The sequence below is a fragment of the Cyprinus carpio genome, chromosome B14, assembly GCF_018340385.1.
Source record: "Cyprinus carpio isolate SPL01 chromosome B14, ASM1834038v1, whole genome shotgun sequence".
In the NCBI taxonomy this organism is placed as follows: Eukaryota; Metazoa; Chordata; class Actinopteri; order Cypriniformes; family Cyprinidae; genus Cyprinus; species Cyprinus carpio.
The window spans coordinates 22750106-22768621 of record NC_056610.1 but is presented as its reverse complement, the minus strand read 5'-3'; the positions used below and the strand labels follow the sequence as shown (position 1 = coordinate 22768621).

Here is an 18516-nt window from a genome sequence, read left to right as displayed (position 1 = left end):
ACAATCTAAACTTGATCTGTCTGGACACCTGATGTCTTCAATGGCCACACCAGCTGGTCTCACGCATCTCATCTCAGCAAGTACGATTGCAATATGAATTGATTTTTTCGTCACAGCAGAGCTTACCTTGTTGTAGAAATGCCCAGAAGTTCACTTTATCTCCTGCTCCACTCACTAGTAGTAAACGAATTGTTCATCTATGGCTGCTTTAGGTTGTGGCAGAAGATGAGCCTGTAGTTCCTCATTGACGGACCGCAAATCCTGTTCAGGACTTTAGTGGATAAGCTGGAGGAAATAAAACACACAGAGAGAAGAGCAGCATCAGCAAATGCATCAAAACGGATAATAAACTTTCTGATTAAATATTAGCTGGGGCAAATTTACAAACCACTTATCCACTTATGAACATCTGTGGTCTGAAAAACGTAGCTGGTTAAGTTTAAATCTCAATTAGGAAGAAAAACGGCAGGCAATCTGCTCGCCCTGCTGCATATGGCATCACATGAACCGCATTTAATACTAAGTGGAATTTTAATCCAAACAAGGTTTCCAATCGTGCAACTGAAAGCCTTGATGCTTCACTTTCATTTTTCTTGGAAAAGGAATGTTAATAAAAGTGATCCAAGACTCTAAACAAGGAAATCAGAATTCCAAAAACATGAGAAACCTACCGTTTAAAAGTTCTGGGTTGTAAGATTTGTTAATGTTTCTTAAGGGAGTCTCTTATGCTCACCAAAGCTGCATTTATTTGATCAAAAAATACAGTAAAACAGCATATTATTACAATTTAGAGCAACTGTTTTCTATTTGAATATATTGTAAAATGTAATTTATTTCTGTGATGCAAAGCTGAATTTTCAGCATTATTACTCCAGTCTTCAGTGTCATATGATCATCAGAAATAATTAAAATATTCTCATTTACTCAAGGAAAAAATAAATAAATAAAAAATTCTGATTATCAACAATGATGAAAAGAGTTGAGCTGCTTAATATTTTTGTGAAAACTAATGCATTTTTTCCTCCAGGATTCTTTGATGAATAGTAAGTTCAAAATAACTCAAATAGAAATTGTACTTCTTTCTTTCTTTTTTTTTGAATGGCACTTTTCCAAGTGTCTTCCAGGATGGACCTTTTCTCTGAAATGTATACACAATGTTACAGTTCATTAGATCTACTCCATTACCTGTAGCGTACTATCATTTACACGAATGACTTTTTAAGATGTTAAGAGCACAGTGCCAAATTACAGACCTCTTTAAGGCACGACTAACTATCCGACTCCATGTGGAACAGGAACAAAATGTCCCGAAAATGAATAGGAACGATGTGGGAACTGACCCCTAACAGCAGATGTTATAATCTGCAGACAATTGAGAGTAGATATGCTTCTAATGCCACATATCACACACGATGACCTTTCACTCACAATGTTCGGCATTGTTAGAGAAGCTAAAAGCGGCTCGGCGCTGAGACAGTTAGCAGAGAGCACAGTAAGACCTTGGCTCATTCCTCAGAGCTCTGGAGGACACATAAAGGGAATTTTCTGCAGGCAAATCTCTCCGCATCTCCTTGACGTGACGTGATGTTTGCAAAGCTAAGTTGTCTTGCTATAGTTACTTGGTGAGTTTGTAGATGCAGTCACAGAAAAGCATGCGATAGATACACAAAGAGCGGCTGCAAACATTCCAGAACATTCCCTGGAACAACAGTGTCCTAAAGATAACCTAACAAGGAGATTATCAGCCCACTGACAGCACACAGGCCAAATCTCAAACGCCAATCATTAATTCATAACTCCAGCTATCTTTAGGGATGTCTTAGGAGGTATGCAATTAAAAGGTGCACAAGGTTAAGACTAGAGCTGAGCATTCTCCCTGTAATTCAGGCAAAGCAAAGCACTTTATTGCAGGTGGTATCTGGTAATCAGGTAACAGGCAGTAACAGGTAATCAGGGGAACTGGGATGAAAGCAACACTTCAAAATCTGATATAACACTTTATGGCACTAGTAGTAAAAACTCTTGATAATAATTTTTATTGTCTCACGAGGCAGCACTGCACTGAAATGTCTCTACTTTGTATTTTTCTCCCTCATAATTGTAATTAATTCACCTCAAACTTCTACACTACGAGTAAATCACTCACGTGACTATATTTTGCGCCAGGTGACTAAATAATGTCTGTCATTATTAGTAGGAATGGGCGATATGATCAAAATCGTATATTTTGCATCGGGTGACTAAATAATGTCTGTCACTGACTCATTGGCCATTGGCTAATAAATTGTTAGATTTTACCAGAAATTGATTTTGATTGCATTAACCATCTGCAGGGGCTACACAGTGATTTTACTGCCGTTTGAATCCAGAATGTCCGTGTTTTTCTCCCACTACCTGCGTAAAAATTCCTGGCCAAATTACCTGCTGTTTTTAGACAAACTCCAAGGTTAATTGGTCATTTAACTGCTGTCCGTTTCCACATCTCTGAGTTTGCAAGAGGGGATAATTCCAAAAGCTTTGAGTTAATGTGCACGCACTTCAAATATGGACCTTTTTATTATTAAAATGTGGGAAATTGTTTACTAGAATAACATTATGTCCCTTCTCCATTAGTGAGCGGGATCTGTTAGGGGGAAAAAAAGAGAACAAAAATCATGTAAACTTTTGAAATGGGCCATTATTATGGTTTTCAATCGTTTTTTTATTATATTGTGTTTATATAAATTAGGGATTGCACAAATAATCATTTACTAGTCGTACAAGTAGTTTAGTCAAATTTTAACCTTATGTAAATAGGAGTTTGCATTACTTTATTTCTACTAATTTCCACTTTTTCCATGACATCCATCACTTTGAGATAAAATGCATGACAGAAAACCATTTAACCATAGCATGCCAAATTTCCAGATAAAATATTAATATCAAGTATAAACATGATATTATTTTCCTATTATTAATTTAAATACGAGTCACATGACTGACCACATGAGCAGCGGGTTTGTAGGATTACAGAACTCGCTTGTCCAATGTAAATAAAATCTCCGTCGGCGGGTCCATGCAAATTTATTTTTACACGTCCACATGAAAAACAATAACTGTCTGAATAGAGCTCTAGTATAATTCCCATTTCATTAGTATTACTGTTAGTTCTTTTTTTATAGAAACATTAAATGACCAGTGATGTCTCAAACACCACCACAAATCCATAATTCATTAAGTTCATACATTTTCATTCATTGTAGTTTAGCCTAATTGTTATGCTTTCAAATTACTTTGTGAGGAGATGCTAACCTGATTTGGAATGTGTCCAGATATACATATAACAGATATAATCAGATACATGTATAAACTAGCCTGAAATGACACACAGTATCTATTCAAAGTTTGTTTTGAACCAGCAGTGATGATCTATTGAAATATTTGCATTTTGAATTGCAACGGGTCCATTTATTTGAATCTGCTGACTATTTAAGCATCTATAGACTACTTTAAACTGCAAAGATGGTGTTGCATTATGTATTGATTCCAGACAGAAAACAACATGCGTGCTGAGTGCCATGACAACGGCAAACTGACTCTGATGCAGCACTGCATTTATGCAAAACATAAGCTCACTCAAACACCAGGCTATACTATAGCCGTCTTAACATATGAAAATATATATGGTGTTGAACAGGTCTCAGCGGAATGAAAGAGCCTAACCTGTGTCTTGTGCAATTATCAGAATAGGGTTTCAGTATGTGGGATAAAGTAACTTAATAATAAGAAGCATAACAGGATAAACAGACAAAAAGGAAAGGCTGAGGTCCTTTGTCACAAAGAGTCATATATCATGGGTCGCATATGAGAAACAGAAAGTTTCCCATGTTGTGCAGAAGCTGGAGAGTCGTCATGTGACTTAAAAAAAAAAGCCATTCAAGAACAAAGCCTGACCATCAAAGATAAGATCAGATCCACAAATAAATCAATTAATCAAAGCAGGACAAGTATGAATTATTCATAAATATCCAGCAGCAAACACAAGTGATGAGTCCTGACACTTAAAAGAACAACTTGAGCTCGTCTTTGACTTTGACATTATTGATTAAGAGTCTCCTACTCAGCTCTGCAGGGAATGGAAATTTCCAAATGTTATACTAAACCACTGGATGCTCAAGCGTGAAGTAAAATGCCAGTCTGGCAGTGCGGTGGTCCCTGGCAACACTGAACGCAGCTCTCACCATTAGGATGGAAACAAGAGAAACCGCAAATTTAGTTAATCAGCTGCTGATAACGTTCTGAAGGGTCCCGGAGAAAGTGCAGCGGGGGTCAGAGCGCAGATTAACTGCTTAAGACTACAACTTCATTAAGTCTACGCCTGTCTTTGCTCGTGACCTTAGAGACATAGAGATACAGAATAAATGCAGCAGTATTTATAAGACACGAATGAACTCAGTGGAAACTTCCACACATCAAACTCTGTAAATTACAGTCAAAACTGATTTTTCAGTCTGAAAATAATATCAAAGTACAAACAAGATATTATTTTCCTATTATTGATTTAAATATGAATACATGACTGACCACATGAGCAGCGGCTTCGTAGTATTAAAACACTCGCTCCTCCAACATTAATAAAACCGCCGTGGGAAATCATGACTTGTATCACTGTGGTTCCATGCTAATTTTTTTTAGACAACCACATGAGAAACAATAACGGAATAAAACTTTAGTATGTAGTAACTTAGTAACTTTATTAGCATTATTGTTATTTTTTTAATAGAAACATTAAATGATCAGTGATGTCTCAAATAGCACCACAAATCCACAATTCTCTAGTTCATCCGTTTTCATTTGAGTTTAGTTGTTATGCTTTCAAGTTGTGAAGAGACGCTAATCTGATTTGGAATGTGTCCATATATATGTATATATATATATACATACAGTATATAATCTCATAACAAACAGCCTCCATTCAAACTTTGTTTTGAACCAGCAGTGATGATCTACTGAAACATTTGCATATTGAATTGCAAAGAGTCCTTTTTTTGCATTTATTTAAATCTACTGACTCTATTTAGACCCCTTTGAATTGTGAAGAAGACAGTGTTTTGTATTATGTACCACAAGGCTGTCCTATCATAAAGGCAAAAATGCCAAAAATAAATCTTAAAAAAAAAGTCTGAAAATTGAGCCCGTTTCCTGCTGTCACAAACATGTAACCAATCAACCAGTCAACTTTTCATATCATTGGCAAAGCATTTCTACCTATAGATTTTTGAGATGGTGAACAGGAACAGGGTTTGTATAATATTGGAAGCCAAAGGCTAATGATATTAATAACTGTAACATGTAGAGAGCAATTATAGACTTGCAGATGACTCTGTATAATTTGCTTTTCCTCTTTAGAAGCAGTTTCTATTTTAAACATGCATAGCTGAATTAATTGTTTTATTTCGTTAAGTAATCATTTAAAGCTTTCTATAGATATATTTATCATGTCTGTGAGGCATGTTTTCACTGAGTTTCGGTTCATTTTTGTGAAGCGCTCCTGTTAAAGACGAGACGCAGAAAGCGCATCGTGCTTGTTTTCTTTATTTTATAAAAGCACAACGTTTTGTTGAGATTGTGAGTGCACACAAATAAAAGACCCTTTTACGAATGCAGTTACAAACGATGTATTACTCTTACCTTTATGTGCAAAAATGATGGTGTATCTACCGAATAAAAATGCAAGTGATCACGCTGGCGTCTCCATGTCCTGAAGCGTCTCCGCACAAACTATTGGATAACGCACATTTATCTGGGTCTAACATTTAAACATCGTTATATGCTTGAACTGTTTTATATCTATAGATTTTATTTTAGGCGAGTCGTGATGATTTGAGAAGGCTAACTTGATCAAACATAGGCTCACCGTCTAACGCTGGCCGCTTGGTCGTTACTTTAAAAAAAACTAAAACATATTTAACAAACAATAAATGCTCCAAACGTTTTTTCTAAATTAACTTAATAAAAAAAAAAAAAAAAAACCAAATTAAATATAATCACTTTGCTATTACATACAAACTGAACTATTTTAATAGCTGAGACAATATTATAAGCTGTTTAGGGACTGTTTAGCTGTTCAGATCAGACACTAGAGCATTCCTTCATTCAGACACAGTGAAGATCTGATCAGAATCAGTGTAGAGGTGCCAAGTCTGGAACATTTTGATGCTAGAGAGATGGGGCCAGTTGGTTTAGACCAGGCCAAAGATCAAGAAGGCCAAACTACAGGAGCTGGCTATCCGAGGGGCATGTGACTGCAATGGAGGATAGTCCATAAGACACTGAGCCATGAGATGTTCAGTTTGAAGCCCTTAAAACACTTAATTTAGATTTTCTCTTTATTTCATTTATCTCGAGATGTTTTAAGTTTAAATTTCAGCTCAGTGAAGCACTTTAAGCACCAACACTTTTTCAGTAAGTTAGCTTTCTTGTAGAATTGTGCTTCAAATAAAGAACTTTATGTTGACCAGATTGTTAGTTAATCATTTACAAGTCAATATTGCTTGTATGGACAGCGATTAAAAAAAAAAAGTGAACTTGTAAAACTGCGGTGTTAAATGCAATGCGGTCGAAAATTTGGGTGCACCTAAGAAAAAAAGTTAGTCTGGAGCCCTGAAGATGGTGTAATTAAGTGGGGACCTGACTACTTTGCATATTCATGATTTTGTATATATAGTAAATTAGGTAAAGGTCAAAGTATATTTCGGTTTTTACGCATACACGGGGGACCTTGAATGGAGTACGCTTTGAAAGGCTACACATAAAGAAATAATTTTCACTGGAAATATGTCATTTTGATGATCAAAGAGAATTTTAAGGGATAAAATGAGCAACTACAGCTTTTTTTAATCATCATATCTGCTGTTCACACATACAGTGGCTTTCATCTTTAACAGACAGCATGCACACATCAGCACGAAAACACCAGTCAACTCTATGACATCAATAATGTGAACTGACCTTGAAACGCTGTGCCACTTTCCCCATTTGCCCGGATGTCAAATTTGACAAAATATTTTGATTTCTAAGTGACAGGCATCATCATTCACACTTTTTTTTATCCCTGACAGTTCAACAGCACTGACTTAGCATTCTTTCTAAAAATGGTCCTGTTCACACATGACCTCTAAAGGAATTTACCGGAAAAAAAGCTGTACCCCACTGGAGATGCGTTACCAAAACAAAACTAAAATCACCGGAGTAAACAGTAAGTGTTGCTTGCCATTGCTCACACAATGCTCTGTGTGGCTGATCCTAGAGTTTTACTAAACTCAGAAGAGCCCATCTCTAAGTCTGTATGATATTCTGGTCTCTGGATATGACTCAGGTTTCTCTTCCAATGCATGTCTGCTATATTTTTATTTTTCAAGTTTAATGAGCATGACACTGACAAACACACCAAGAAAAGGTTTTGTGTAGATTTGCTTAACGCAAATGTTTGTCGCTGCGATTTACATTTGAATAAGCTTTCTGTTGTCTAAATTTGCAAATATTGAGTAACACAAATGAAGTGGGCACACCACTGCGGATGACTATTATGCAACACACACTAAAAGCTGGGGTCCATTTGACAGGAATAGGACGCAAGTATCAGGCTAATTTACAAAATGCAAATGCCTCTTCAGGATGACTGCCAGCTGATGTAGTTTCGATGGTTTATTCCCTCACAGAATTGCTGTGAGATTTCGCTCTGAGCTAATTCTTTGGCCACGAATCCCACCCGAAATAAAATCATATCCTTAACAGAACCGACAGGAAGCTTTCACTTTCGCTATCTCAAAAAAAAAATTAAAAGCAGCTCATCACATGACTGTGCTCACTATGAGCAATAATTGCTCAGTTCAATGTTCAAGATCTGATCGCAAGCATGATGATTCTGCTGTCTTGCACAGTGAACCATTAGAGCACAATTATTTACAACAGAGAACCGGCGTTACAAATGAAAGCAGTTATCCGTAATCTAGCTCTCAACCCATATGGTGCTCCAACTGTTTTCATGACAGGCGGTTGGATGAATCTAAAGAGAGTCTAGTCTGTCACAGAAAAGAGCCGAGCAGCCGCGCTGAAATCTCCTCAAGGACAGCTGGGTTTAGCTGTAATCTGAACAAGACACGTTCAGCTGGTTTTAAAGGCCTTATCTCCATATCCATGCATACAGCAGCTAAAAACCCAATGATAGCCATCCTAGTAACCACTTTTCTGTTTTGGGAAGCCTACGAGCAGCCCCAAAAAAGCAAGAGTTTGTCTCGTTTTCAACAGGAGTGGACTACAGTCAATGACTTTTCTCCGATCACTCACGTACGCATGGAAAAATGTATTTGGCTTACAAGGTCAAGATCTTGCATTGTCTTTAAGCACAGCATTACCTGAATTTCTATGACTTCTCTTTTATGTAATCATCATGCATTTTCCATTTTTTTGTTATTACAAGAAAATGAATTTCACATGAGACATTTCTAGCTGGCTTAATATATTGGACACAGATAAAAAAAAACTAGAAATGTCCATGGCTTTTTCAGGATTTTATGAATTTCCTTGAACTTTCTGATGTTGTGAAGGACACCACCATTGAAAAGGGCATGCAAAGGCAAATAACAGCTGTTTATTTTTCACAATGTACACACAGTATATAGTCTACTCCAGGGGTTTCTGAACTGGGGTCAAAGGTGGTCTGTATGACTATTCAGAGAAAAACAGTGCACATTTTATAAAAAATATGATTTTAATAAAAATAATGAGAATTTGATGAACATGAACAGATAAATAATAAACAAAATACATTAAAAGAAAGAAATGTACAGAAAAAAATATTAAAAAAGAAACCTAATTAAAGACTTAACAAAAAAGTTAAATTAAATTAGTAAAAAAAAAAACTTGATAAGCTAAATATTTAATTAATTAAATGACTAATGAAGCATTAAAAATATCTGTTTATACATTTAAAAATAAAACAAGGTCAAATCATTTAAATAATTAATCTATTATTAAACAGCACAATCCCCCTCAGCTGCTGTTCCAGAAACATCTCTATACAGGATTCAAGTTTCACATCCCAATTAAGCTAAACTGAAGCTATTTTAGGAGCCAAAGCATTCTCTTTTATTTCAGAAGACATGTTTAACAACTCAAAACCAATAAGGCACGAATATATTTATTTTTATAGACAGGAAGTGATTCTGTCAGTTACAGAATGAACCTTCAGCTGTCACTCAACTTACAGAAGCATCTTACCATTCCGAGTAAAACAATAATAAACAGAAATACAATTGCAAATGAAGGAAATCTTCAAAAAAGCTACCTTTGTGCACCAAACACACAAAAACAAACCAAATTTATAATTCTCACTATTAAAAAACGAACGTCTTTCTAACGTTACGCTATCCTGTTAGCCTCATAGCTTAGCACTGTCAACATCTATTCCCGCTGCAACACACCACTCAACGCACTATAATCCGCTATACACGCATTTTTATCCTCGTTTCACGAGGGCAGAAATTAATTAAACATGTAACGTGTAAAATACAACCATCATACAACAACAAAATAGAGTGTAAATCAGTAGTTCGATGCAAATTCGGGATGAGTCGCTGTGAGGCGATCCCTCAGCTGGCTAACGCGACTGCTAGCATCAGCTAAAGTCACTTCTTCATCGATGCTATCCGCACTTACCAGGTCAAACCAGACGATAAACGACCAGCAAACAGAATTATTCCAGTAGTCCGTGGTTCAAAGTAGGCGATATGAATGATGATGATGACTAGCTACAGTGTTGGGCTGGCATGGCCAGTTTTAATGTGAGTAGATGATTCTGTGGAATGGAGACAGTGTTAGTTACACACCCACAGCGATGCCCGAGACACACTGACCCCGCCCCTCTCTCGCTCGCGCTCTCTCTCTCTCTCTCTCTCTCTCTCTCTCTCTCTCTCTCTCTCTCTCAGGATTTCAGCATTCTTCCCAACACAGTCCACAGTTTTCCAGAATATTCCATTAAAATAACTAATGTCACTTTTATCTTGGATCAAACAGATGCAGAGAAAGAAATGTTATAGTAGATGCTCATTGCTTTAACAAGTCGCTTTATACATTCAATCTTTCAAACGCATACAACTTTCATTAGAAATACATTATGGCAAAACCGTCATGGTATCGATTTCATTGCTTAACAACACAGTTCTGTTTTTAGTATTAGTTATAAAAGTGTTTTTTACCACTGAACTGCAAGGTAATACATGAATAGATTGCATTTTAATTATTTGTTGTTTTAACGAAAGAGAAACTAAACTCAAGTAATGCAATCCAAAATTATTGCGTCAAAAGAAAATATCTTATTTCACATGGTACTGCAGCGCCACCCAGTGTTTGATTCCATGCATGCAGCGCACACTGTAGACAAGACCGGGGCAAGTTGTCACACACTATACTCCACCAGTGAGTAACCTATTTTTCATAGTGAGTTTAATTTTGTAAAATCATTTTCTGTATAAACGCATACCATCTATTGACAACGAAAATGCAGTTTATTAAACAGTAAATCCGTTTTTTTTTTTTTTTTGGTGGGAATATGGAACAGAATAAATGTGAAAAGTAATAATATATACCATTGTTTTAAATTGTAATGAATAAACTATATAAATTGATTGCTTGTTCAAAATTCCAAATATGACAATATGGTACTTCTGCTACAATGACAAAACATTTATCCACGCAAACTAGTGGCAATATATTAAAATACTTATAACCAATCAAAACAACTAATTTCCAGAAGATTCAGTATCAGTTTGTTCATCACCATATACACTTTATGACCAATAAATTTGTATGATTCACAAATGCCAATTTGTTTTCCAACAAACTATTTTCATATTCTTGACTTTCTTGAAAACACATTTTCTAATCTTGATTTTTAGTTGTTTTAATTTATTTCAAAGGTTATTTTAATAATTTAAGTCATCTTGAGACCCCCTTGAAAGTGTGCTTTCCTTCCTAGTGGATCCTAAGCAATAATGTAGTAGATATGAGAAATAGAATGTTTGTGTGGTTTTTTTAATAGTTTGTGTCATTTTGAGAAATCAATTAATCAATCAATCAATCAATCAATGTTCTTACATTTTTCTTTCTTCAGTTATCATATAAAGGACGTCTATTTTCATTTTCCAATTGCTCTATATATAATAGAAATCATTTTTCTATTATAAGAGATTTATTAGATGAATGCAGGGGATGTCTTTTAGTGTTTTAGTATCACTGAGATATTATTATAATTTTTATTAATAGTTTGATTTTCAAAAAATTCTGTTTTGATTCAACTTTAGGTAAAATAATAATAAATTAATGAATAATACCAAAATAATAAAAGTATTTTTTTATATACAAATTTTGTATTGTTTTGTAGTTTTTATACTTATTTTTTATTTTATTTTTTTACCATAGTTTTTATAAATTTTATTACAGTTTTAGCTTTAGCTATTGAATATTTTTTTTATTTTTTTTCAGTTATTGTGTATTTCATTGTTTATTTTTTTAGTTACTATAATAACCCTGAAGTATTTTTAATTTTTTTTAATTTATTGTGTATTTAGTTTTTTATTTTTTTGTTTTCTATGGTTTTGTGACTAAATCATATACAAAACCATGTTATCACACAATGGACATTCAAATAAAATATAAAGCAGACACACCCAGTGATTTATTTAAATGTTTATTGCTGTGTTTGAAGATTACACTCCTTGGACTTAAGTTGTGTTTGGTGGGTCAGTCCAAACACACAAACATTTCTATCATTTATTATTTAAATAGTAAAACAACAATTCTGTGATACAATACATAGGCTTCACTAATCAGTTCTGAATAAGCTAGACTAGACGAGGTGGTCTGTACACAAGAACCTATTCTGTGTGCTTATACATACAATCTGATGCACAAGAGGAGATGAGAAACATTTCATTTACCAAAAAGAAAAACACACTCATACCAAACAAATGAAAACAATAGCTTACAAAACCTGCACACCTCAAAGAGGAGGCACGTGTAGTTCATAATGTGCTGATAGGAGGGCCGATATTAAATAAAAAGCTTCATTTTAAACACATGACCCACTGCAGGCCCCAAAGTTCATGTGCTCGTCGTGTGGCGGTACATTTCCACTGAAGTATATGTGTAAATATAAAGTATGATATGATTTAAATGGTTGATATTATTGAATGCAGCTTCGTCTCTTTCAGAGTTCCTCCGGCACTTTTGGGCAGATAACTGAGAAACAATATTTTGAACATGATTTTGAGTAATAACACTTTGCCTCCTTTTACCGGCTGAATGTTGGCATACAACACAAAGTCTTTGTAGATATTTCTGCTCTTTTGTACTGTGAGAACTCTTAAGATCTACTTTGACACTTGTGGATAGTATATCACAGTAGTTTACAAACCAGACGGTATCCAAATATAAGTGTCAGGACCCCTTTATATGCCACGACACAACGAATCAGACCGAGAACTGATGCTTCAGAAAACATTACTTTTGCAAAAATGTAATGATCACTTCTTACAGATGGCGCTGATTCACAGGGACTTTTTCTCTGCCGTAACTGCGCATTTGGCTCATAATTACATTGTATAAGAAACACTTTTGTATGACTATAAATTATTCCACATTAACATAACTGGTGTGCCTTATAAGCTTGTCTGGGTATATGCTTTGTCATGCTTTAAAAAAGTGGTCCTCTGGTCTTCCACAGTTCACTGGAGATGCAGTGCATCCCGCAATGTTTTCAGCCTCGTGCATGATGGAGAACGATTAGGCCTCATACACCCTACAAAGGGACAAAAAAACAAATAATTGAGAGGTTTAATATTGGGCTTTTTGAAGACCCCCTCCCCCTCCCCCTCCCCTTTTTTATCTGTTGTGCTTGGGCTTATACTGACACCTAGTGGTGTCTTCTGAGTGCACTTGACTTAAAAGTCAGCATGAAACAGAATTCATAAAAGTAACATATCTTAGTAAAATGACTTCTGGAAAAAAAAAGAAGAAAAGTAGGCAGGACTTGATTTTATCTCACAGATGAGGGAAAGTTAATATTTTTGAATTTTTATAATAAACACTGCAATATTCCAAAAAATAAGAATTTTGATTTTATGGTGACATCATACATTTTTAAGAGTATTATTAAATTCCTTTTTAATAAACACTTAAAAAAAAACTGAGTGCACCTTTAATGTTCCCCATCTTATTTGGGGTTTGGGGTTTTCTGAATATAAATTTAACACCTTTTTAAGACCAAGTACAGAAAACTTGAATAAATACCTTTGATCTCAGCCACTAGAATATGGAAATAACTTACATGAACTTGCATGAACATATGAAAAAAAAGTTCTTCATCAGTATTTTTCTCTTGGTTTTCAGTGCATGTGTTTAAAGATTCTTAAAGGGGTCTTATGATGCTTTTTTAAAGATCATTATTTTGTGTATTTCTCTCTCTCTCTCTCTCTCTCTCACACACACACACACACACACACACACACGTGTGCGCGCACAGTCTGCACACACAGACACAAACAACGCGCAAAACATTTGAACAGTCAATAGCAAATACTTAAACTAATAACAAAACAATTACAGTAGCTGATTCAGAAGCTCCAGATTGCCGTAGCAAAGTCAATATTACCTACTCTCCTAGGTTCACAAAACGGTCGTCCATAAAATGCGTTGCTGTTCTGTTGTAAGTAATCTTAAATGCATCTACTTTCAGAAGGCCAAATAAAGTGCTTTTTCTTTCTCCTAGATACACACAGCATCTCCCTGACATGGCTGCTTCAACACTAACTGTTTACTGAAACCACGCCTTCTTTCTTTGCGTGAACATTTGGCCGGCATTATGCAAATATTTCCACATAGTGATGTAGAGATGTGGGGGCGTGTTTGAATGAGCCGTGTTAGGGGGGCGTGGATTACAGTAGCTGATTCAGAAGCTCCAGATTGCTGATTTGAGACTTCAGTCTTTGCAGCTTTACAGATCTTCTTTATTCACCAAGAGCTTGTAACACTCCAAAGAGAAAGGAGAAATTGAAATTGCATCATATGACCCCTTTAAATCAAGGCCCATTTACATGACAAGCAAAAAATGACATCAGGTGGAAAAAAGTCTTTGTTTTCGGAGAAACTGATCAAAATGAACAAATATCCACCAGCTGGTTTAGTTTTCATAACCCACTGACAGATGTTTGCTCTTGTTTCAAGTGTAAACTTAATAAATTTTGTTCATGACTTAATATATTTAATTTGCATGTTGATTTAATGATGTTTAGATATTTGTAATGGAAAACAAAACTAAAATACTGAAGAAAACTCCAATTTAAGAGCTTTTAAGGTACAGAAACGTTGTTGTTGTACACAAAATTAGAGCATTTTAATCTAATAGAAAATGTTTATCTCTGTAATCTTTAATCAAACCATAATAACTTAATAGTATAAAACTATAGAACCTTCCTTTTTGGCTGACATTGCAAACTGCTCAACAACCACAATGCATTCCTCATTGAATTTCACTTGAATATTTAACTTGGGAAATATGTCAAAGGACATGAGTCATTTGGGTTTTGACCAGGGTTTTATGTTCGCAGTGCTGGCAGGCAGTCATTTATATCTATTAACGTAGAAGCCATGTTTGAAATCTCAAGAAGATCAGCGAAAGTTTACTGAACGCTACCTGTGTTTGTCCTTCCAGATTTTGAACCACTTGACAAGGTTCTTAGTGCTCTGGAGTCTGGGGTGCAGGCAATACTCCTGACCTTTGAAACGGGACACATTCTCCATGGTGACACTGTAAACACATGGGAAAAATCACGGATGAGTGGATGGGAGGAGAAGATGGGTAAACAGGATGAGACATGGGGAGAACATTAGTCATTCAAGCAACACAAACAATCAGCAGTGATACATTTCATGCATGCCATTAATCATAAAAAATAATAACAATACTACTTTATTTGTTAATAAATGTCATTTTGCACAAAAGATTCGATTGAAATTATAATTAAAATTATATGCAGATCGGACAAATCCTGACAAATCGTTCCTGGACTTAATTTCTGAGTGATTCTGAGGTGAATCATCATGACCGCAGACTGGTAAACAAATACAAATTCAGAGCGGAATTCAATACCGCAGCTTATTTAGCCTATTAAGAAGATATTTACCACATCGCTGGAATCACTGAAGTGAACTAACCAAGAGTGCCTATAGTCTTTTATTTTGATTCTCACTTTATTATTCACCTGCGCAGCCAAAAGAACATGTTTGTTGACTCTAAACTCTTCACTGGCCCCTTAAAGCAGAGCAGGAGCTCTTGTGGGACTGGAGAAGCTTCTAGAATGTTAAACTCACACTCAGAATCCAGTGCCATGAACTGAAGAGAAGGAACACTTTCAGCAGAGTCCTCTGGGTTTGTTTTTCACTGAGGTCAGAGCTCACCAATGCAAATCCAGACAAATGAGCTAAACGTCCAGGGATTACTTACCAAACATTTTGAGGTTAAACGGCCACAAATGATTTTTTTTTTTATTATTCTTATATAAAATATATTTCTGCTTTAACTATTAATTTTATAAGTATAAGGACTAGCTGAAATACTATGTTTACTATATTATATAGTCTTCAAATGATCACACAGGTACAGCACTTGAATCGAGAATATCAAATATTGCTGTAAATTAATCAAGTAATAAGTTTCACACCGGACCAATTTCATTTTACAGTTTCTACAGTTCAGAGCAAAATTTCTGTATCTAAACCGCAGACAGATCTCTCTCTCTGTTCATATGTAAAGAGATTTCTATATAAAGCATATGATACTGAAACATCTTTTGAACACTCAAATAATTATCAAACTAAGATCATAATATTCGTTTGAATTTAAGACATAAGACTGATTTTAAATATCTCCAGCTCTGTAAATATAATGCAATACCTAAAATGGCCAGCAGGTGGAACAGAATGTATAATAATGTCTGTCAAAATGACATGCTTATCACACCATAGAAAAGATGTTTGGATCTTACAGGCTTCATAAACACGGTTCAGGCTTCAAGCACTGTCACATAACATAACAATTTCAATTTCATTTAGACTATAGCATCTTCTAAGTGTGCCACTAAACTGTCATCCGGATCATAATTGAAAATCCAGTTAAAACGGCTTCTGCTGGCAACTGGTTTTACAAGGTTTATAGCTGATCTAAGATGTTCATTTATGGTCATTAGATAGTCCATGATGCATTTGGTGGCCGTTACCTGACAGCTACAGTCTGGTTAGAGCTGATTAAACTGGTGTGAACTGGATTGAGCTGGATCACAATGCTTGACCACCTCAAGATGAACTGACCTGTTTTTTCTAGCAGGGACAAGGGGCAGCTGACACTTATGAGGAAATCAACAAACATCTCCTGCAGAATGGTTTAATATTTAGTTTTTATTCTAAGACTATTCTATTACAGCCTACTGGAAATATTAGCTGTGTGATAAATATATAATAGCCTATTTACAGAGTAGCTAATAAGAACCTACTACAAATCATAAACAGTCATATAAACACACCACACACCAAACCCACTTACTGACCCAAATGAGCAAATCAAAGATTGAATTTTTTATTTTTTTTTTGTAACTCACAATATCATCTTTTCTTGGCAGTATGGATGTTTAGGCTTGATCTCCAGCTTTTGTACATCTTTGTACCGGATCTTCGGACCTTTTCTCGTGCATCTGCACTTGTATGCTAAGAAATGAATAAAATGCATGGGTTAGTCTCAAGAAAAATCATGCTGATAACTGTCAAGAGATATCTGATTGATGATGCACACAAATCACAAAAAGAAAATGACATTGAAAATAGAGAAGACAGACATAGAAAGAAGTTACAGCTACATAAAGAAAATAAAGCCTAAAAATGAAAAGCCAATGTGAATGCGGACATTTTTACAAATGCATTCCTTTATAAAAAAATTACGCTTACATGCAAACAACATATTTTATATGCATTAGCATGCATTAATGTAATTTGTACATTTCTATGTATTTAAAAAAAATAGTAAAGGACAAGTACTGTAAATATGCATGATAGTTTTGTTTTCTGTTTTTAACATTGTGTCTAAACAATAACTTTGCTGTATTAATGAGCATTTATTTCTTTACTTTTTGCATTAATGTACGCTAATGGAAATCTGTGTTGTAAATGTGCTTAATTCTGATCAGGGTTCTTTTTTTTATTTATTTTTTTGTGTGTTTTTTTTTAATGCTTTCAGACTTCCCTGCAGCATTTTCTAACTTTCAAACGCATTCAAAACTGAACTGACAACGAGGTTGTACAAAAATCAGCAAACAGCACAGCAGACTGGCATGGTGGAGATCCATTAAAGTGCCATTTGCTGTTTTCCCTCGATCTCCTCCAGCAGGTGAGCTGCTGCTGCTGCTGAAAGATGCTGACCTACATCTAATCCCTCATCAATCTTCTCTGCTCCATTCAGCATCATCTCTAAACAGCCAGGACAAGAGCCAACAAGACTCATCCAGCAACACAAAGAGACACTATTTACTTCCACTGGCCAAGCTTTGCAGAATGAACTTGATTTTCAGAGACAAGTGGAGATATTTGACAGTTGCACCAGCATAAGGCGCTGTTATTCTGCGTGAAAAGTTAAAAGCAGAGACAAAACAGAAGCATACATTTGTTAGATACTAAAAATCATGCACTCCGTATAAGACCGAAATAGCTAAAACGCCGCATTCTGTATTGATTGACACTTTAACCTTAAAAAAAAATAAAAAAAAAAAAAATTAGAAAATTAAAAAATAAATGGCACACACACTCACCCTCTGTGCTGAGTGAATAAACGGCTATAACCAGCAAAAGTAAAGCGGCCGTACAGCGATTCATCCCCAATAGTTTGTTGAGAAGCTCCAGCAGTCTCCGGTTTGTTTGTACCACTCAAATTCAATAATCGAGATGCTCAAACAGCGCGAGCGTGATGATGAACCCGTCTCTGTCTCTGTGATGCTGAGTGTGCTCCCAGTCCGCGACACGTCACGCTCTTCTCAATCTGACGAGTTGCTCTCGAGCTCTGAGCTTCTATAAACACACGCTCCAGCGCCTCATTGATATGCAGAGCCCGCCGACGAATTAACTGCGGCTGTGTCTCCAAACCGAGCGAGCTGCCTACTTAGAAAGCTTTTTAGAATCGTTTGAATGCAGTCGAAGCTGTCTAGGTAGGCAGCGCTCTGGGTTTTGATACACGGTCTACATCTATAGCCCGAGGAAAAGCGATAAAATTGAGTTAAAAAGTTTATTAGGAGAGTCTGTGCGTTGTCAGGGGAGATAATTGCATTGGCTTTCATGCCGACTCACTTAATTTGTTCTTTCTGATTCTTGCCCATGAATAAAGCTCAGTTTAGCAAACTCTTTCTTTTTGTAACCAAGTGAATCTATACAATCTGGACA

The 18516-nt window shown here is 35.7% G+C and overlaps 2 protein-coding genes across 4 annotated transcripts in view; both read right to left on the bottom strand.

Moving 5' to 3' along the window:
* LOC109112073 (protein FAM13B-like) overlaps positions 1-9895 on the bottom strand; it is a 51630-nt gene extending 41735 nt beyond the window's left edge. For 2 of the 3 annotated variants that reach the window (XM_042738627.1, XM_042738626.1), the window contains exons 1-2: positions 9700-9894; positions 127-285 (exon numbers count right to left, since the gene is read on the bottom strand). The gene's annotated coding sequence lies outside the window, so the exon portion shown is untranslated. Of the gene's footprint in view, positions 1-126; positions 286-9699 lie in introns of all 3 variants that reach the window. The other variant, XM_042738625.1, reaches the window with a different exon arrangement.
* A 1817-nt stretch (positions 9896-11712) lies between these two features.
* On the bottom strand, positions 11713-18161 carry LOC109112627 (C-X-C motif chemokine 14). The gene is made up of 4 exons (XM_019125538.2): positions 17892-18161; positions 16692-16797; positions 14732-14845; positions 11713-12838 (listed from the first exon to the last, which is right to left on the bottom strand). Exons 1-4 carry the CDS (start codon positions 17953-17955, stop codon positions 12823-12825), a joined length of 300 nt encoding a protein of 99 aa, XP_018981083.1. The 5' UTR covers positions 17956-18161; the 3' UTR covers positions 11713-12822.
* Between the last annotated feature and the right edge of the window lie 355 nt (positions 18162-18516).

Excerpts from the sequence above, each read along its gene's own strand:
- LOC109112627 (XM_019125538.2), bottom strand. The coding sequence starts at position 17,955 with ATGAATCGCTGTACGGCCGCTTTACTTTTGCTGGTTATAGCCGTTTAT. Across the intron at positions 16,798-17,891 it reads TTATTCACTCAGCACAGAGG|CATACAAGTGCAGATGCACG; the intron begins GTGAGTGTGTGT and ends TTCATTTCTTAG. Across the intron at positions 14,846-16,691 it reads TGCCAAGAAAAGATGATATT|TGTCACCATGGAGAATGTGT; the intron begins GTGAGTTACAAA and ends ATGTGTTTACAG.